This window comes from Astatotilapia calliptera, chromosome 13, assembly GCF_900246225.1.
Source record: "Astatotilapia calliptera chromosome 13, fAstCal1.2, whole genome shotgun sequence".
NCBI classification, from domain to species: domain Eukaryota; kingdom Metazoa; phylum Chordata; class Actinopteri; order Cichliformes; family Cichlidae; genus Astatotilapia; species Astatotilapia calliptera.
The window spans coordinates 23,928,729-23,950,591 of NC_039314.1; the positions used below are offsets into that span (position 1 = coordinate 23,928,729).

The window sequence follows — 21,863 nt, forward strand, 5'->3', positions numbered from 1 at the left end:
TTACCCTCCTGTGTCCCCGGTCTTTGTTGTGGTCAGTTTTGTTTTTTTAGGGGCAGAAATATTTGTCTCTGTAGTTTTTTCACTTCTTTCTTTCCCTCACATCAATTCCAATAGTTTTAGCAGTCTCCCTCCAGGAATTTGCTGACTTTTGTAAGTCCTTATACTGATGCTATGATTATTATCCTTTATACTGAGGCAATGATTGTTGTTCTGTCACTGATAAATTAAACAGCTGTGGCAAAAAAGTGCTGAACAGGCAAACCATAACAGTTGCAGCCTGCATAGACCCGACATGTAGTTACTTTTCTCTGATTTTGTACGCTAACCATTATTTGACATTTTGCCCACTTAAGCAGGATACTATTAAATTATACGATTACAGGATATAATTAAAAGTAAGGTAAAATGTGGTGATCGACTTTGAACAACTCGAACTTTAATAATGTGTTCGTCTGGATATGCGACAGGACTTCAGGTTTCTCTTGGTAAACAAATCTTTCCTTGCATCATCTGTGTTAAATATGTGCTGTAGGTGTGCAATAATGTCTTCCGAAACCCTACGCTGTAACTTGTGCCACTGTGCACATTGCATAAATGCGTCTGCAATGACTGTGATTGGTGTATTTAGTAAGATTTTCTCCTGTGCATTTATAGCGACTACATTTTTTGCTGTACTTGGATAAAATGCAAAAGTATAAATCATGAATTTCCCGTGACACAAATGGATCACGAAAGGTTTTTCTTTCAAAACACAGATCCACGTGATTTGAGGACATCTTAGTCATTGTTTAATCTAGATCATATTATGTCTGTCAGAAATAGGGATGGGTATTGATAAGATTTTAACGATTCCGATTCCATTTTCGATTCTGTTTAACGATTCGATTCCTTATCGATTCTCTTATCGATTCTTTTTTTTTTTAAAAAGGAGAACACTAAGTTCGATTAGCTTAGAACTTTGTTTTATATCTTCTCTTTGAACAAGATAGAAATTTAGGAGTAACATGGCCTTACAAACCCAACAGTGAGATCTTAAGAGATCCAGCCTACGGCTCTTCAATGGGGTGTCACAGGGTCCCCAGGAAAAAAAATGTATATGTAAAATAATAAAATTAATATTCTCCTGTAGCAATAACAAAGTTTAACATAAATTATTCTGTGGCAATTACACAAGAATATCCAGTAATGTCCTGCCTACAATTAAACACATTCACTTACCAAAGTGAAATCGGGGGCATCTGCTGTGGCAAATGGGTGCAAGCCTTTGACCACAAACTTAGACACTGCTCGGTGACATTCGTCTATCCTGGCCTGAAAGGAGACGCTACCGGTAGACTGCAGTGAGAACTGCCAGCATCTGAGCCAGACTCTGTCTGTCTCATCATGGTTATCTAAATGCAACGCACAGTAATAGCAGGTTTTGTAATAAGGTAAATCGCGCTAACATAATATGCAATGCTAATTGATTAGTTACCTGCAGTATTAACGGGAGAGGACGTGGAAACGCTACCGCTGCTGCTGGGTTGAGCTTCGCTAGTCCGGAGCGGATCAAAAACACGACATTCGTTGAAAGCAATCGCGTGTTTTTTGAGCAAATGCTTTTGCATATTCGTAGTGTTTCCTCCCTTTGATGAAATCTCTACTTTGCAAGTATTGCACGTTGCCCTGTTGTCATCCTTTCTCATAAAGTGTAACCAAACTTTTGAGCGTTTGCGCCGCTCAGGCGCCGTGTTTCCTACTGGGTAAAAGACGCTACTCAACGTGATGACGTCATTCGGGGCGACTGGAATCGATAAGGGAATCGTTTATAAAAGTGGCAAACGATTCCAAGGAATTGAAACAGTGGGAACCGGTTCTCAACAAGAACCGGTTTTCGATACCCATCCCTAGTCAGAAAGCAACCCTAAACTGTTACTTAAGGCTGTGGGTTTTCAGTGAGAGGCATTTGCAAGACTGAATCTGTCCTAATTTTTAAAACCAAGCAATTTTTGCATATGTTTCCCATACGGTATGTGTGGTATATGTGTTTGTTTGTCTGTCTGTATGTGTTTGTGTGTCTGCCATCAGCCCTCCTGTTGTATTAGTGTGACCTGGCCTCAGGAGCAGCAGCAGAGGCAGCAAGAGTAGTGGAGCGATAAAGAAACGATGTGTTGTGCGAATCTGAAGCTGGCTGCTTATGGTTTTGGGGCCTGCAGGAATAACTCTCACAGAAAAAGTCTCAGCTCAGCAGTTTGTGTGCGTATGTGTGTATATTTATCTGTGCGCATATATGTGGGTGTGTGTGTGTTTTTGTGCTTGTTGCATGCCCTGTGTATGTCGGTCATACGTTTCTGTAGCTGTCCACAGACTCTTTATCTGCTTTTTTTAAATGTATATGTTGCATGTGTGTAAATCAGTGTTTGTCCCTTAGGTGGGATGGGTGAAGGCACACTCCTGTCTTTACTAATACCCCTCAGCCCCCCTTCTATATTGGCTCGGACCCCCCCCAGCCCACCCTACCACCTCCTCCTTCTCCCTCACAGGGTCTTATCTAAACTGTGGTGCTGGCAGACGGGACAGGCCACTGGCTGATAGCGATTGTTTATCCCACGGTGCGAAATTGCTGATCTGTCTTCTGCTTTTCCCTGACAGCTAGATGTTCATCTCTCTCTCTCTCTTTCTCCCTCTCTTGCCCCACAGATACAGATATTGGCACCTATCAGTACTACGATAAAGGAGAGCCAGGTAAATAGTGTTTATATTGGATGTCTGTTTGTGTTTAAGATAAGTTGCATTTGCCTTGTTTTTGGGACGTATGCGATTTCCTTATATATAAAGAAGGGCTTTTTGCTGCCTCCTGACACACAGATTATTGGCCCTGCGTATTTTGGTGTCCTACACACATTGACTTGTCCACATAGAGGCTATTAGTATGTAGGATTTACACCCTAAAACCTTATATACACATGCACATACTGCTCACACACGAAAATTATATTAGGCCTCCTTGGTTCTATCTCTTACACTGCCTGTGTTCCTGTTGACCCGGGGTCCTGCCACATAGCGATAGGAAAACTAAGCTGTTGACTTTCTCCTGGATCACATAGCAAGAGGCCCCATGCAGTCCAGCTTCATATTGCCTCAGGCCAGGAGGCTTCCCTTACCATCAGGAAGTGCTCAAATCGCTCTCCCACCGTCTTTGCTGCCTGGGGACGTTCTCCCTTATCCTTCAGGTTTCTCCCCCTTTTTTCCCACATGAGTGGAAACTCTCTTTTGAGAGGATGGGCTACTATATTATCACTAACAAGCTTGTTTAGCAAACTGCATCCATAAACTACTGGGGAACAGTTAATAGATAGCTGAATAGTGCCAAGTAAAATACATTTAATACAAATAAAACACTAGAATTATACTGAATCTTCTTGGAGAGTCTTTTAAAACATTTAACCAAACAACAAATGCTGTTATTTCAAAAGGCACCACTGACACTGTTCCACGTCCAAGTGAAGCCAACAAAAGATTGCTGGTTCAATTCCAGTCAGAGACCTAAATCCCTTTAGGGGTTGTGTCAGGAGGGGCATGCGGTGTAAACCTCTGCCACATCAAACATGTGAAGCTACAATTTGTGATAAATGAGCTGCCCACGTAGCACTATAAAGTACTGCAGTTACACATGTTTCAATATGTAAAGTACAGTGACACACTTATATGGCTGAACTTTTAACATCACTCAGGCACAACAATAAAACCACTATCAAAGTGAAAATTCACTATGCTGCTGGGAAATCCTAGGGTTTTTTAGCACCTCGTCATGGGACATGAAGCATTCCCAGCTGGTCCCTGTGCCCCCGTTTATTATAAAAGAAAATGATCAGGAGCAATCTGACAGACAGGTAGACTTGCCTTCCAAACTCCCCAGATTTCTATCCAGTTGGGCATCTACAAGATATGCCAGAACAACCCTGATCTATAGAAGCTCCACGCTGTAACCCACAAGACCCAACAGATCCGCTGCCAGTGTCCCAGTGCCAGACACCACAAGACACCCCCACAGATCCTGGTCCATCCCCTAACAAGTCAAAGCTGTTTTGGTGCCACGAGGAGGACTCACACGATACTACGTAGATTATTTTAATGTTTTAGCTGATAAGTTTTTTTCTTTTTTGTTTTGTTGTTTTAGCCCAAGAGTCTATCTTACCCTGAGATTTGTCAGCTTATATAAAAGAATTGACATGTTTTTAATTCTGTAGGTTTTGCTTCATTTTCAGTGGAAAATATCAGGACTTGTCTTATCTGAAGACATTTCAATATTTTCATCTGCTGCAATTGGTGAGATGTTTTTGGCAAAACTACTGTACTTTTTTTTTTAAAACGACTGCTCACATTTTTATGTTTGACTGCTTGGAAGTAATGCAAAGATCTGATCGAACTTGAAATTAATATTACTAATTATATAATGAATATTACTTTATAACCACAATAATTTAGACACTTGGGTTTTTATGCATCTAACAAAGGTTAATTGATATTAGCCTTAGCATTCATGTGGCTTTTTAAGTTTTAAGTTTGATTTGTTTGGGTGAACCAAAATCTAAAATCTGGGACCATCCTCTTTCACCTTACACACAGTGGTTTGGTTTGGTACATATTTTAAATGGAACGGGTTTAACTAATCGTATCTTCCGGTGTAGTGTAGATATAGACCTAAATATCTTTGTTTCATCAGTTCTGTAACATTCCTGTAATCTGTCGCAGTCTCACACTATATGTTTCAGCGCCTTTGTCATGGATTTCCTTTGCTTTGTCATAGTTTTCTGTTTTGTTCTTATTTTGTGTACAGTAAGTCTCCCTGTCTCGTCTCTCCTCTCCGTCTTCCTTTCGCTCTCATCAGGAGGTTTTCTCCCTTCTCTCTCATCTGAGAAGCTGCCTTCTCTTTCATTCCAATCTTCAGTGTAGAGACGATGCTCTTGCTCCAAATCCTTTCATTTGGAGGATTACTAAAGTGTGGCTTGATATCAGAGTGGAGGGAGGAGTGGGGAAGCCGTGGGAGGAGGAGGGAGGGGAGAATCACAATCCAAAAGTATCACAACATTTTCACACAGCGGTGTAACGATAGCTTGGGTCATGATTCGATTTCATATACAATAGATTACATTGGATTACAATAGAATTTGAATGTTTTCTTTTCTCTGTGGCATTCAGCTTATATAAATAAGAGAAACTTTGTATGCAAAACTTTAAAAAACTGCATAACAATGATCTCCATAATGAGGTGGCATGTTTTGAAATGTAAAGATCCCTACAGGCCTGTAGTATTACAAAGCCTCTATAAAAATGGGTTTTGATTTTTGATGTTTCTCTTCAACACTGAATGTTCATATTAGACCAAATAAGCAACGTTCAAGTTGAAAACAACTTAAAGCATTTTTTGGTATGCAGAAATTGCTTTATTAGAATTATGTGGGTATGGTTGGATTAATTTTGATTGGTGGTGACCAAAAAAGTCCTCAGATTTTCAGTAACAGTATGCAATATCACCTTTTGTACCATGTGTTTATGCAGGACCTCGTCACTTATAGGTACAAAGCTGAGAAAAGCAACATTTTCTACTTTGCATGTGTGTAAAGTTTTTTGGGGTTTTTTTTTAGTTTTTTTAGTTTTTTGGTCATTTAAGCAAAATTCACATGTTTTGTTTTGGGTTGTTTTTTTTTTTAAACACATTGTAAAAAAATTAATCTTTGTATATCGGTAAGACTTCAATGATTGGTTGGTCACTCTAGCCACGAGCATCATTAAAATCAGATTTTGTGTCTAGTTGTTTGTGTTTACCTTTGTTGCTTCCACCTGTCCCCACTAGAGGGAGACCCAAGCTCACTGGAGCAGCTCTGGGGGTCCCCAGCAGCCAGCCCCCCCTCTCCACGCTCCACAGCCCCAGAGCAGGTGCCCATGTCTGGGCCTGTCTGGCCCTTCACCCCCTTATCTGATTAATACTACTAATCCTGGAGGTGTTCCTGCCTGCCAGAGAGGCGGGCCACCAGACTGGCCACTGTCTTGCTCAGGGCAGCCAGGCCGTAAGGCATGGTTGTGGGTTGTACTTTGCCAACATGACCCCTTGGAGCTAAGGGGATGTTTGAGCTCCAGCTTAGTTTTCTTTTTCTGTCTACATCATATAATAAAACTAGATAGCATATTTAAATAATCCCAAATATTGTCCTTTTTTGTATTTTCTATATATTCCAATAATTCTAATAAATCCCTTAATATGGCTTCTTTATTGTTCCCAGCCATTTCCCTGGATCATCACTACTACAATGACAAACTCCAGTTCTGTGAAGGTAAGTTTTCCAGCAGTTTCCAAAGAGTGATTGTCACAATTGTGTCTTTCTTTGAGCTCTGGTCATCTCGCCATTGGATGACCATCCTTCAGAAATCACTGCAATACTCAGTCAGCTGTCCTGTTTTCCTCTTTTCGCTCTCTCCCACCCTCTCTTCCCTCACACTCGCGCTGCTTTTCACCCAGTGGTGGAATACAAACACCCTTATCAGGAGACGAACACTCATCCCCCTGCCCTCTTCTCCCTCCCCTCGCTCTCCTGCCCCCTCCTGCACTCACCCTCCACATTCTCATTTGCATGTATCTGTTTACCTCTTCTTCCCACTTATTCTTAATAGAGAAACCCCACTCCTTAATGGTTCGTTTCTATAAAGATGAAAAGAGAGGCTGTAAAATACACAGATAGGCAAGTGATTGCACCACATTGGAAACACCACTCCTTCATTTCCTTTTTTTCCCCCCACTGAACTTCATGTATATGTGTGGGCAGAAGCACAAATTCAATTAACTGTTTTTTTTTTCATTCTATATGCTTCTTTCCCTCTGTTTAACCACTAGAGATGGAGGGGGGAGAAATGGAGGGCTGGAAAATTAAAATAAGGGGGGCCTTGGTGTGGTACTGGTTGAGATATGTTCTGCTAAATGTGAGCTTGCATTTAGGAGATAACTTGTATAAGAGCACCAGAAGTCCTTGATTCTCCTCAAGTATCGGTTTGTGTGCTTTAAAGGGACATTTTGCTTTCAGTAGAATATTTTTGCTTTATAAAGTAAAGTGTAAACAACTCACATACCTGCTGGTACTCCGTTGGTTGTACCATTAATTTATAGATAAGGAGATATGTCTTTTAAATGTCTCACATTTTTGTTAATAGCTCCAATCAGGGTGCCTGTCAATAACAGTCAATTAAACTTGAACTTTATTAAGTACTGTGTGGTGCATGTGTTAGTGTTATTTCGATAATATGATAAAGATGAAAATGATGTATATAATGCTTAAAAAATTGGAAAATATGCAGGTGAGGTGAAGGCAGTGGCGCAAATCAAAAGATACATCTATTCATTCATTTTCTTCCACTTATCCAATTCAGTAGTAGCAGTTTTAGTGTTGGGGGCACATATGACTCATGAGATAGAACTGCTCATCTACTAGGTTGGTGGTTTCATCGCAGACTCCATATGTTGGAAGCGAATCACAAATTGACCCCAGTGCATCCGTCAGAGTGTGAGTGTGTGTGAGTAATGGTTAGAAAGCCTTAATTAAAGGTATAGATTAAAAACACTGAACAGTCCTTTTTCCATTTACTTGTTTAGGTTTAGGGAAAAGTTGAAATACTTCTGCTTCTAGTACATGCTTTGACACTCTGGAAGTTACTAATCATTTAAGAAACTTTTTATTTGCAATCATTAAAAAAATGCATAATGTAGTTCTACTAAAAGCTAATTTCTTTATATATCACAATAAACATATATTATAACCTAATCAATTATATCACTGTTAAAAGTACAATGAAGAAATTACCAAAGTTTATTATCAATTTACATTCTTTAATGTATTTTAGGTATTATACAGTGTTACATTTAAGATAAGATGTCATTAGTGCCCTATTTGTATAAAATATGCAAAGTAAATCCAAAAACGCCTAATTAACCAGTTTTATCATTGGCTATCAAGCCAATCTTTTTCAGAGGCTCTTTAAAACCTCTGACTGTTCTTTTCAGTACTGTCATTTCCACCTATGCACTATTGGCTACTTCCTCTTCTGCTCCAATTTCTTAAGTTTACTGGAAGAGAATGGATCAACTCAAAAAGAGAAACTCTTTCAATTAGTGTTTAGAATATATTTAGAATAGAAGTAAGCGTAAGCGTAAGGCTACATTTTTTTGGCCTGTACAATGACGCTGCAGGCAATAATAACATGTAAATCTCCACATAGAAAGGCCTCAACTGACTCAGACCAGGACCCTTCTGGCTGAGTGCTAACCATCAAACATCTGCACCACGGTAAATGCTGTAGAACTACTCAAATGTGTCCACATGTTGTACTTTTCTCCCACTAGATTACTTAGCAGAGCAAATAACTCTGTCTTTAGTTCTTTCAGTGCAGTAGATTACAAACTTCCTGAGGTAAGGTCAGCTTTATTGCCAAAGCTTTCAGTAAGGAGTTCCCCATTGCCTCCTCAAACCATATTTGTGGTTGAATCACGTGGAGGTTCATTTCGCTGTCTGCACTCTTAGCAAAGACAATTATGCTACAATCCTGGAAATCTGATGTTTGAAAAGTGGTAAAGGAATTAGAAAATGGATCACACCTAGAGAAAATTGTATACAAACAAAAAAGGGACCAATTAGAAGGAAATAGACTAAACTGACTGTTCAAATGATTGGTTATTGGTGCAACAGATAAACTAATAAGTCATTACTGATTAAACGACTGGCTATGTGATCATTCCCCGTGTTCCCATGTATGTGTTTGGTGTTTTTTAAAAACTTCTCTTTTTTGTACATCTGTAATGTGCAAACATTAATACACGTGTTTAAAAAAAATCTTAATAGTTATTGGATTTTTCTTTCTGTTTTTGAACTCAGACATTAATTGTTTGTCTTGGAGCAGTGCAGCAACTCTCTCTGCATGCATTCACAAACACAATCACTGGCATGTGGACCGCCTGCCTCATCTACCTACATCTCCTCATTCCACCTGGCCTTCATTCCTCATATCGTCTCTTCTCACACTCAGATCTCTATTAACTTTTATCATTTCCGGGTTTTGGGCGCCACATTCTTCTCAATTCCCATGAGTGGCTTTTTAAAAAATGTCCGTGTCTGTGTTAAAAAGTTAAGTCACATGATCTCCCGGCTTTTCTTGTGTTTTTCCTCTGTAGCTCGAGGCTATTCGTGGACTCCCAGGAACCGCCGACCAGAAAAGCTACGCGATTCGCTGAAGGAGTTGGAGGTACCCGCCTCCTCTTTTCAGTAGCCCCCACCACCAACTTCACCACCACCATCCCTCCTGGATGCCCCCCATCTTCTTCCTCCCTCTGGGGATTTTTGGAGTTTTCCCTTTCCGAAACGGCCGATTGATTAACAAATAGGGGCATTCTCTCTTTTCTCCCTCTCCCTTCACTCTCCCTGTCGTTCCCGTTTGTTCTCCTCTCTCCCTCTTCTCTCTCATCACCTCTCTTTCGGCCGAGCTCTGTCATCGAGGGGGATATTTGAGGGGATCAGGGGCCTGCCTGCAGCCCCCTCATCCCTCCTCTTCCTCCTTCTTCCCCTCGCTCTCCTACCCCCCTCCCTTCTTCCCCTCTGTACTTGTAGCAGTACAGACCTAGCTTTGTTTGGAACCTGTCTGTGGCTGTCACACACACAGATGCACACACACACACTTTCCCCACCCATCCACCTCCCTCCTCTCACCCGTAACCATTGTCTGAAACTAGAAACACCCCAGCTCACCTCCACACCCCACCCTCCGCCTCCTTTTCCATCCCTCTCTCCTCCCATCCAATCACCCCAGCTGGGTTTGGAATGTGGCAGGAATGACTGACCTTACACACACACACACACACACACACACACACACACACACACACACACACACACACACACACACACACACACACACACACACACACACAGAGTTGTTACCTGCACCCCTTTCTCAACCCTCTTCCACCTCTTCATGAGCAGGAACTGCTGCAGTGACCTCCTGTGGTGGCAGTTGCCTGGTACTGTGTGCTACCAAGACAATTTATGCATTAGAAAGTTAGCGAATTGTGACTCCAGAAACTTACACAGACATATTTTTTGCTGTTTAATTTCCCACTCTGTCTAAAGCACCTGTCTGGTCTCAGCTCACTTTTGTTGCGTTACTTGGTTCAACTCTGTCTCTTTGTCTTTCTCTCCGTTTGTCCATCGTGCTCATTCAGGAACTGTTGCAGACCAACACCTGCATTCACACCAGATGGAGAAACAAGCACTGCTGCCAGGTATACACCCTCCTAAGACCAAGACCTACAGTGTGGAAGTAGAGACACACACACATACACTCAGATATGTCTTTGTGGGTGAAGTTTCAAGAGTTTCTCTTTATTATACTACCGCTTACTAGTTCATCTCAAACAATATCAGTATAATTACAACATGGCATTTTTAAAAATCCCTAAGGCTGATTTGCATGTTGCTAATCCTGGTAAAAACAAGTTTCTAGTTTTTTTAAATGTTAGTAATATGTGAATTTGTTTATTGTGTCATCCCCGAGCACGATCATTTCTTTAACCCCAAGTGATAACAGAGTAGTGAATCTGAGAGTTAAGCTAATTTCTTTAGAAATTAAACTTGTATTAAAATATCAGTTTTATTTTGCTAAGATTAACACAGAAAAATCCCCAAATTTCTTTAGCATCTAACCTACTAGTCCCTCTTTAGGACTCTCGGTTTATAAAAGAAAAATGATTTCCTTCACTATTTTCTTTCTTTCTTGATATGAGCTAGAAAGACTCACTCTAGACATATTTCTAATATTAAAGATAATCTAAAGAGTAAACAAATTCAAACTATGCCACCAATCATAACAAGGATAAATAAACTGTATTTAATTCAAGTTCATTTTTCCCAGCTTCTTATGAGCATGAATGGAAGCCAGAAGCTGCTGTTTGAATTAGTAACATCATCCTTGGGTTGTAGTAGGAGCACGTAGAGCTGCACATCTCCTTTGGAGCCACGCATTTCTTGTCTTCTTTATGTCTTGATTATTGCTAAGTCAAAATCTGGTACATAGTCTCAACATTTAAGAAAATTACCTGGTTTAATTTCAGATGATAAACTTCATATGTGATGTCTTCTACATCACTAGAAGTCAATTTTCGCTGTTTTATGCAATGCATGCTTCACGTTTCCACATTAAAGTTCTTCCCAAAGTTACCTGTTGGATTTTAATTGTGATGTTACACTTCCTCCTCATAGGTGCACACCTTGTACATTATCTGTGACATTAAATGGGCTTTAAACTCAACAAAGGAGCTGCTCATTGTTGAATGGTGTAATAGAGAGACTAGACTAAATCTCTTTTAGCTGTAGTCATTCTGAGGTTTCTGTTTTTGTGTGTGCTGTCCTGCAGGTCATGCTCAGCAGTGGAGTGCTGGTGACCCTGACTGTACAAGGACCTCAGCTCGAACAAGTGTGTATAGACCGTACATTAGTGGGCCGACTACCAGCCAGCACGGTGACGCATGGTTAGTTGTAGAGGCACACTGACATAATGAATTCTTTACCCCCTAGCACATCATCACAGGACCCTAACTTAAAAAAAACCCCTACACTTTGAAGAAAGTGATCCTGGCCCTTACTTATTGACTTTTAGCTTTATAAGCAGACATACTCATATACTTAAGCCCCCCTATAAAATCAGGCTACTTTAATAGACAGACTTTAGGACTGCATTTTTAAAATGTGAAAATTGCAAACATTTGGACTTTTCACTGTATTTTTCCTGTCAAATGGGCCACATCAAGAGAGCCTGAACTTTTTATTTAGTCAGAAGTTGTCCGTTTTAAAAACATCATCCATCGTCTGCCATACTGCACTAAAGAAAGTAAGTAATAAATAAACTGTCACATGACAGGGTATCTTTTTACATCTAATATTCCATTAAATAACTGAAAGTTATTTTTCTTCACCGTAGAAAATGAGTTAAGTAGCTTAATGTTTCCTTTTGTTTGTGTTTTTTGTACGATGGCACCGTTGTAAAACTAGGATGACTTAAAATAGAGTAATCTGTAACACATTTTTTTCTTGAAGTGTAAGCCCCAGACTTACTGGTGTATTGCTGAAATTACACTTCATTTTCTTAAGACTCTCAGGCTCATTAGTATTATAAATGGATGGTATATTGAACATTAAATTACACTAAATTAAAGGGGAGCAATTTGGAGAAGTTTCTTTTTTATTATAGCTTAGAAGTGAATAATCTTACTGGTCTCATGTGGCTGTCAAACTAAAATGAGTTTGACACTTATTTGTTTTTTAAAGTCCAGTGATTGTAGCTTTATGTTTCAGGCATTTAAAGCAAGTACAGTTTGATGTATGTTATATGCTTTATTGTAAAGGTATAATAAGAAATTTCTTTGCTTGACCAAACGGTATGAAAGATGAGCAGCGTTTGTATTGACTGAAGGTCTTTAGGCTATGTGGAACATGCATTTTACATTAAATTAAAGTGTTTCAATGCTATATATTTGTGGCCCTTAATTAGTGGCCCTAAGTGCTACTGGGTTTGACAGCCCTGATCAGCTGGTCCAAGACATTCAGGGAGCCTTTAGTGTACAATTAACATCATAAGACATTTTTGACTGTCGTATTGGTTACTTTGGTGCTGCTGATGTTAATTAGTGCTGTTGCAACCGGCATGCCCATTATAGTGTAAACAAAGGGCTTTCTGGTGTATTGTTTTTATTTTTGAATTTACTGAAAGAAATTCTGTTTTTTAGGTGATTTAAATATTCCAGAGGTTCATTGAGCTTTAAGCAGATTTACGGACACAAACACAAACAACCTCTCTCTGCCCACAGCAACAAACAAACAAGCAAACAAATGCGAACGCATTAGCATTTAAATGTTCAGTTTTATAAAAACCACAATGACGTCTATACCTCGCACTTTCTCTTACAGCGGCGGCATAGACGCCGCAGTTACACCTGCTCACCCCACATGCATCTACCGTCTACCCTTTCCTCGCCACTCTGTCACGCAAACACTCTCTCGCGCCACACGCGCCAACTCAGACACACATAACAGGTGCCACAGGTGAGCAAGGCGACTCTGCTAGCTAATTGCGGGCAAATCCTTTTGTGCTGTGTGTGTCCAGGGGCCTTCCCTTAAGAGCATCCATCAGTGTTTTTCCCTCCATCGCGCGTTCCTCCAGGGAGTACCGCCCCCCTCGCGCTGCACTCCCTCGCTCTGCAGACCTGGCAGGAGAGAATAAAGGGCTGTGGACACCGGCCCAAATCTGCTAATTATTTCTTTCTTTCTGTATCAATTATTTGTTCATAACACCGCCCTCCCCACTTCCGCCCGGGGTCTCTAGACACTTGATAAAGCCCCCATAGTACACACACACACACAAATTGGCATACAGACATACACACACTTGTCCCCATATGCATACATTTGCGATTACAGATTTTTCATTTCTTATTTTTTTACCCTCTTATAGACAAACAAACACTTTCTGTATGTCCACTCACATTTACACACACAGACACATACACAGGTACACACACACTAACTCATCTCCCGCTGCGCTCCATTCAAAGCCTCAGAGGCACTAATTATTAGAGTAATGGTTGTGAGAGGGTGGGTTCCGGGGATTGTGTGCGTGTGTGTGTGTGTGTGTGTGTGTGTGTGTGTGTGTGTGTGTGTGTGTGTGTGCGTGCGTGTTTTCAGGGTGGTGCAGTCGGTTAGAGGTTCTCACATCTGCCACTTGTTAAATTAGCCTGAGACAATTAGAGTAGAGAGCCTTAGTGGATCACACCATCTAATGCTTACAATGTACAGTTACTAAAACAGTTTACAATTACAGTTTTAACTCCTATATGCGTGTGTCTGTGTGTTTTGGTTTTTCTTGTTGTGTAAGGACATATGTGAGGTCAACGTGTGTTAGATTTTTTTTATATATATCTAAATTACTGCCATGTCAGATAAGTTGAAAACTTACTTAAATTGCTGCTCATATTGATATTTTTTTCACCATCAGTTAATGTGAATATTATTTTCTTCATCGTTTTATTTGTTTAATGCATGAAAAGTAAACCATAACTTCCCGCAGCCAGCTTTTTACAGCCCAAAGTGTATGATTTTCTGTCATGTGTTAGACAGGAAATCCTCATATTATGAGAAACAATATTTGGCATTTTGCTTGACAATTATGAAAATACTTTTCCTTCATTTTCTTTTACCCAAGCAATTAATTGGCTAAATATTGCAGCTGTAGTCGAATCTTAAATTAAACTCTAAGCCGCTGCGTAATGCCAAAGAATTCATTTTCATTGTCTGAACGGTATTGGACAACTTTCTAAATGGAGAGAAAAAAAGCTTTTTGGTGTTTGTATGCAAACGAAAATCCCTTTGATTTGCATGGTTTCAGCTAAATGTGAGGTTTGGTACTTAAAGCAACTGCATCCAGGTCTGTTTTTATTTCACAAAGCAACAAAGCACACTCGTACTCCTTTGTTAAACTTTGCATCCTGAATGCTGGTTATGACAGTGTTCCTACCATGAGCTCTGATTGCATCATAAAGAGCTGCAGATTACAAACATTTTACACCATCAAAGTATTAGCAGCTTCCTTTGGCCGGTGGCTGGGCCAAGCTGCGCGTATGCTCTACGATTAAGCATCCTTAAGTGATTTTTTCATAGCCGGTTTCATTTACCACTGTTTAAATGTGCTTTGGTTAAGCCCATTGGCCTCTTATGTCAACATGCTGCTGAGGAGATGGCATTAAATGGATTTAGGGGACTGTGTGTGTGTGTGTGTGTGTGTGTGTGTGTGTGTGTGTGTGTGTGTGTGTGTGTGTGTGTGTGTGTGTGTGTGTGTGTGCATTTTGTCTGAGTACGTTTCGTGGGGCCATGTGTTAGCTTTGCCGTATGCTTGTGGGCGTGAATGCATTTCTACATGTGTTACTGAGTGTAGAAATGCATGCATAAACCGTGGTTGCAGGCTTGTCTGTATGAATGTATTTGTAGCTATCCGTGCATTTGTCTGCAATGGTAGATTTGAATGTGTCTAAAATGTGTGTGCGTCTGGGGTGTTCATGGGTGGGTCATGAAGGTCTGGTTCTTAATGCCAAATCAGCCACCTGGTCCCAGATTGGGCCACAGCCTGGGTTCACATCCCTTCCTTCATTTGGAAATGAATGGGATTAATCTTAATCCCGTTTATAGACACCCATCGAGATCAATACTAAACTGCATTTAACTCGATTTGTCTATAATCTATTACAAAGACGCTTACTACTGCATTAAATGTTGTTTTGTAAAGCTAAGGCATCGTTAATGGCTGGGGGTTTTTTTTTTGTTGTTGTTTTGTTTTTTAATGGTTTAAGCCTTAAACCAGTTTTAGTTACGAATGCTTTATAATCCAACTTCAACATGAGGACAACCTGACTCAGTTGACCTGATTTAAAATGCTAGTTTTTCTGCATTTCTCTTCGCACGTGAATATTTGCATATTAATTTGAAATTTTCACACAACAGGATAATTTGACGTGTAATCGTACCAATACCCTACGTTTATAAATACACACATACCATGATTAATTGCTGGTTAGATTTCTGAATCTCGGGGTGCAGCCTTACTCGTTCAACTCAAAGCAGCAGATATCCTGCATGTGTAACAACACCCCCACCCTTTCCATTTAATTGGTTTCATAAACAGATTAATTTGAAGGAGAGGGAGGCTTAATTGCTAATCAGCGTTTCCATACAGCTCCTGAAGAGTTGAACAGGATCAAGTGTGTTCTTCTACCACAAAAAGGCCTTAGAGCTTCCAGTGCACTGACAGGAGGGGAAGAGATACAGAGGAGGGGGGGATGCAGGAAGGTGGAGATAGGAAACGAGTAGACTAGGTGAAAAGGAAAGAGTAGGAAGGAAGAATTATTGACGGGATGTGAGACAGATGCTCAAAACTAATGGAAACCGATGAAGGGTGATAAGCTGCATTAAAGTGTAAGGAGAGCATAATGTTTAGAAAGGATCTCCAGGACGCTGTACAGGTTGCAGAGTTAACAGTGTGGAAGCTAACAGGATAGGTCTGGATATTTTCCACATAAAAAGCCCAGTCTTTATTACTTGATGTGTCCAGCTGTCAGTGATTAATGATGAATATTAATGAAGCTATTGCAGACTTTGTAGATTTACAATCAGAAAAACTTGATGAATCATAACATGCAGATTTGCTACTAAATTATTCCACATTTTTCTCATGTGTTTACAAGTAAAAGCTGTAATTGTGCTCTAATAATATGGTTCTCCTCAATAACACACAGTTGTGGTGGGTTTTTTTGTTCTGCTTTGAATGATGACATTTCGTGTGACGATGTCTTTGCCAGCGGTGCTGAGCGATAGGCTGATTCTGCTGTCCTTCCTGGAGCAGAGCCAAGTGGCGGCAGTCTACCTGAACAAAAAGACCCAGAACTCCCCAGAGACTGGCAGGCGAACAGACAAACTCTCACCCTCTGAAATCAAGGTACAGGTAACGCATTGATGGAGAAATGTGTGTGCTTAAGCATGTGTGTCTTTAGGTTGATGATTGCAAAAAGAGAGGGAGAAGTGTTTAAAAAATAAAATAAAACGGAGGCCAAAAAGAAAAAGTGCACTCAATGTAGCCAGCTGCTTGGGAAACACTTCCAGAGTGTTTTCTTGGATCAGTTTCACATTCGGTAGGGTACTTTTTCTTGTTGAGATTAAGTAAAACAGTTACATGTCCTTTCAGTGGACACCGGAGAGGAAATGCCATTAAAAATAACTATGAAAATGCTGCTAGGAAAGAAAAAAAACATGTTGAAGCTCAGTCAGAACCTGCTGGGTCCTTGATTTGTTATTGACCTTCTCCCTGTGACAGCTAGATAAATTACCAACTCTGGCTTGGAAAGTCCACTAAGAATAGTTTCCTCCAGTCTGTTCTCAATCTATATGGACGGTGGCATGATTTTTGTAATCTGTAGACCATCACTATGGATTTTGACAAAGATGTGAAAATTAAATCTTATTTAAATGGCTGTAAATAATAAACCATTAATCCAATATTTTTCTCATCACATTTTCTTAAATATGAGGTTGAACGCTCGGCCTTGTGGCAAAATGTGAAGAGGTTACAAAAAAAGAAATCTGTTCATGATCGCGAACACAAATTATTTCATTTTTGTGAAGTTAGAATGAATTTGAATGTAATGCATTTCAGTGGGAAGTATGTTTCATGTCTTTTGCATGTATTTTATCCAGACTGTAACCTGTGTCACCCTGCAACTAATAAAATGTTTATTAATAAGATGTAATAAGATGTTTCTGTAAACCTAACTAAGAAGTTTATAAAACATAAACATATATCCTGAACCTAACAAAAAACCTCTTACTACCTAAACCTAACACAGTTTCTAATGATAATTAATAAGGCAATTAGAGTAAAGCAGTTGAAGTCCCATGTAGGCCTCCAACTGTGGTCTGTGATGTAAAAAATGAAATGATTCACACCACCACCAACTGCTCTTTTCATGCTTTGAAAGAGGAAAATATTCCATTTGTACACATGACATGAATCAGCACATATGAGACCAGTCAAACGGAAAAATTGTTTTCAGAGACACACTTCAAGAAAATGAGGGTGGGAAATGGATTAAAAGTCATAAATATTTCTCCAACTGGTTCAGTTTAGTATTACATCAATACAATATACATTATCATGAGAATGTAGCCTTTATAGCTCACATGTTCCCAGTTTGACTCTGGCTCTGCGACTTCCCTGTTCCTGTCTGTTAATCTCCATTCAGGTGTGTATTGGGCTCCCTCTGATCTGAAGGTGTTTTTTTTTTTTTTTTTTTAGCTGTTAGTAATATGCTTGATTATGTGTAGGACGGGTCTTCCCACAAAACAAAACTACACTCTGTCCTCCTTTGCTAGCTGGCTAACCGCTAACCCTGGCATTATCACATTACTGCCAGGCCCTTTTGTTAAGGGCTGTGTGTGTGTGTGTGTGTGTGTGTGGGGGGGGTGTGTGTGTGTGTGTGTGTGTGTGTGTGTGTCAGTGTGTGTAAAAGCAATCGTTGCTGCTGTGCGTCTGTCTCCAGAAGCACAGTCCTGATAAGACACCCCCCCCGCATCACCCCCACCACTCCATATTGTACATCCAACACACCTCTGTCAATGCATGTGCACATACATGCATGCAACCTGCGACCAGTACACACATGTGTACACATATGCCCAGCTGCCCATTCCCTACAACACACACGCACACGCGTACACGCCGCACTGGTCCAGTGGGCTAAGCTGGAGAAGGGAGAGTAGGGGGCGTTGAGGGGGGGGCTAAACTAATCCGGCCCACAGAAAGTGGTTTTTGATTATTGCTGACCAGCAAACGCCAGCAGAAAAAAAAACCTAGAAGAGCGAAGAGATGGGTAGGGATGGAGGGGACATACGGGGGGTAGAGATAGAGTGTGTTATTAACCCAGTGATTTTCAGATTTTATTTTTTCTTTTCCATTTCTAATCTGTCAGTGATCTCCCGTTCAGCTGTTTGGAGCAACTCTTTGTTCCCTTTATCATCGGATGTAGCTCCATCATTTTCAGGCGTATTCTGTGTCCAAAGCAAATTTCCCCCCCCACGAGGGGGCAAGGAGGGCAGACATGGACCACTGACTCTCAAATCTGCTCCACTCATACAGTACAGCTTGTCGATTTACTAATTTCTGCATGTTCTGGGACTTTTAGACCATTTTCTTTTGTTGAGACATGTTTTTAGTAATTGATTTTCTAAAGACATATTCCCAAATTCCTGCTGATGCCCTTTTAGGGGGATTTTGATGTTACAACTGCTCTTTTCCTAGGTTTCAAACATTTATTTTGGCACAAACCTCTCATTGATCTATTACTGATACTGATCTAATTAATCTGGATTTCTTTTTAACCTCTTCATGTGCACTTTTTTGTTTCGTCCTTCACTCATTCATTAATTCATGCTTTTATTTTATTCCTCAATTCTCATTTCCCTGAAGCTATAGTGCATGACAGCAGCTTTCACCTCACTTGCCTTTCTTAACCCTCTCTCCAAACCCAAACAATCAGCTTTTTTAAAATTCGTTATCACCATTTATTCCTCTCTCTTTTGCCTCCTTCACCTCTGTCCTCCCTCTACCTATCAGGTTTTAGCCATTCTTCTGCAGAGTGACAGAGGTCATGGATGTGTGTGTGTCTCTTAATGTGTGCGCATTAGCCATTGACTCTGGTTCCTTGTGTTAGTGAGTATGGCTGAAGATAAAGAATATATGAAAGGTTTGTATGAATATGGGGCTGTGTGTGTGTACCTGCACTTTGTGTGTCTATCCAAGAGTGTTTGTTTACTTTATAAATCAATGATTGTATACATACATGCACATATTTATGTATGTGTGTCTATTTGTGTGTCTGTGTGAATGTGTGTAACCCGCCCACCCCCCCAAGCGCCACGAGAGCTCATTACTGTGCGTCTCTTTGTTGTGGCCCGTAGAGCGTGGCGGACCTTCCCAAAAAATATGCACATCACTAAAACAACAAGCCCGACAGAACAAAACGCACACAGACATTAATAATGGAAGATGAAAAAACAACCTTAGACATCAACAAAAACAGGATGGGGGAAGGACAGCAGAGGCACCAGGGGCTCCAGCCGTGAAAGTGTCAGAGCCCTCGGGTTTTAAAACAGGCCAGGAAGGTGAATCCAAATGAGCGAAACACTGAGATGCTCGCATATCTTTCCCATTCTTCATAAAATATGTTCTAACTTCAAGAATCTCTGTCTTCCTACTATTTTAATTGCCCATTTTCACTGTTTTGTATTTTTGTGTCCAGGTGGTATGTGTGGAGTTGGGCGGGTGTGGTCGTAGGCTCCACAGACATGTAGGTCTCAACAGTGTCCAGGATGTGGCGCTCTGCTGGTGGAACCAGGATGAGTCCAGTGAGGAGCTATGGCCCTGGACTCCCACAGATACACACAGGAATAACCTTGTCCTAATCAGCTGCTCACCTGCTGAAGGCCTGAAGGTACACACACACACACACACACACACACACACACACACAGAGCATAGCACAGGTATACTTATGATGGCTACATTAAACACAGGGAATTTCCAACTGTGCATTTCCTAGTACAACTTGTCAAAATTCTATGATAAAGGTTTAGTCAAACCGCTCAAAACTTTAAACCTCTTGTTTGGATTTTAAGACCTTAATAAAGGTTCCAATGAACACCACATGTAAGCAGTCGAACAAACCCTGTATTCATTAAAACAGAGGAAAAGGTTGTGGAATGAAAACTATGAAAGACAATTACCTACAGGGAAACCAGAGCGGTAATGGTCTTTGCTCATTCCAATGTTTTACTGGTTTGGAGAGGGTTAATGAATTGGTCTTGGATGCTTTTGGGGTTACTGCGGGTATATCAGACTTATGTGTGAATACATTTGCAGAAAATGATTACTCCCATCGTTTTCTTGGGAAGAAAGCTCCTACTCCCTGTGGAGCAATTCAAGCATCTTAAGTGATGACTGAGGTTGACATGGCTGGTGGATTTGAGCAGTGACATCACTCACAATCCACCTCACCTACGGGGCATTTAGCTGGTTTCTTCTGACCTGGAGTCACAGTTTTATTCTGAGTTCCTCCTGACAGAACAAGCTCCTGATGCTATATCTAAAGCTGTGTGTGCTTTTATATGCTGTCTCATCTTTCAGTCACTGCCCACAGCACATGACCCTATGTAAGGGTGGGAACAACCAGAAAATCTACACTTTCACCTTCTCTCTCAGCTCTCTTCACTGCAATAGATTGGTGCAGCAGCCACACTGCTGCAGACAATCCATATTTCAGTCTCCTGCTATAGTCTTGCTATAGTTGTCCAACATATTGGGTCTGATACAATCACTGGTCATGAGCGTGACATGTATATCGCACAACTGGTTGGCGAGTGCTTCCTGGAGGTTGCTGGCTGTTGCAAACGGTGCTGAGAAAAACATTGTTTTTATTGCTTTGGTCGCTAACAGATTGCAGCGGCTTCCTGTGCTTTGCTTTGCTTTGGATACCTACATATGTGCAAACATTTGCTGACTTCTTGGAAAGGGCGATGCAAACCAACAAATGTTTGCAATGCCAAGACAATACAAGTGGTTGTAGACAAAGCAGAGTCTTCCATGCAAACCACAGGCAAATGCAGCAATAGCAACCAAAGAAATTGCAGGGAGATTTTTCCTGACTGGCTGAGGAGTACACATTTTTCCCTAATCATCAGTGGTTGCCAGAGGGTCACTGACCAGTTTCTAGGCCTGTGTGATTAGGAGCTTAGTCATTTGACCCTACCATGATTGTCACATGCCCAAAATGGTGGACAAATTAAGATCACATGGTTAGTGGTCATGTGTCTGCAAAACCTCAATACTCTTCCCCCACTTAGGAATAGATGCTTAATGTCCTCCACTTGAAGCAACAACTGCTCCCAAACTGCAGTGAGCACCTACAGCCTTCCCTCGCTTCAGACTTGAGGTGCTAATTGTCATCCCCGCCACTTCACCACCAGCAAACCGATCGGGTTTAAGCTGGAAGTCATCAGTCGACATAGCCAACAGAACCAAATCGGAGATGTGATCCTGAGACCCCCACCCTGCCACCGATTAGCTGCACCTAGAATCTCTCTATAAAAGAATCTGTTCACCTCTACAAACCACATATGTCTTTTACCTTAACTTCTTAGTTAAATTACCTGACTACAAGTAGCTTTGAAATAAGTTGCAAAGACATTCATGTTTTC

The 21,863-nt window shown here is 40.7% G+C and overlaps 1 protein-coding gene across 5 annotated transcripts in view; it reads left to right on the forward strand.

Annotated features, from left to right (window-relative positions):
- Positions 1–21,863, forward strand: part of wdpcp (WD repeat containing planar cell polarity effector) — an 88,061-nt gene that overhangs the window by 25,384 nt on the left and 40,814 nt on the right. For 3 of the 5 annotated variants that reach the window (XM_026189709.1, XM_026189710.1, XM_026189713.1), the window contains exons 2-10: positions 2,068–2,235; positions 2,680–2,724; positions 4,248–4,308; positions 6,264–6,314; positions 9,197–9,267; positions 10,241–10,300; positions 11,431–11,545; positions 16,418–16,554; positions 19,910–20,101. In XM_026189709.1, coding sequence (XP_026045494.1) covers positions 2,146–2,235; positions 2,680–2,724; positions 4,248–4,308; positions 6,264–6,314; positions 9,197–9,267; positions 10,241–10,300; positions 11,431–11,545; positions 16,418–16,554; positions 19,910–20,101 — 822 coding nt within the window. In that variant the 5' untranslated portion in view covers positions 2,068–2,145. The remainder of the gene's footprint in view (positions 1–2,067; positions 2,236–2,679; positions 2,725–4,247; positions 4,309–6,263; positions 6,315–9,196; positions 9,268–10,240; positions 10,301–11,430; positions 11,546–16,417; positions 16,555–19,909; positions 20,102–21,863) is intronic. The other 2 variants (XM_026189711.1, XM_026189712.1) reach the window with 1 other exon arrangement.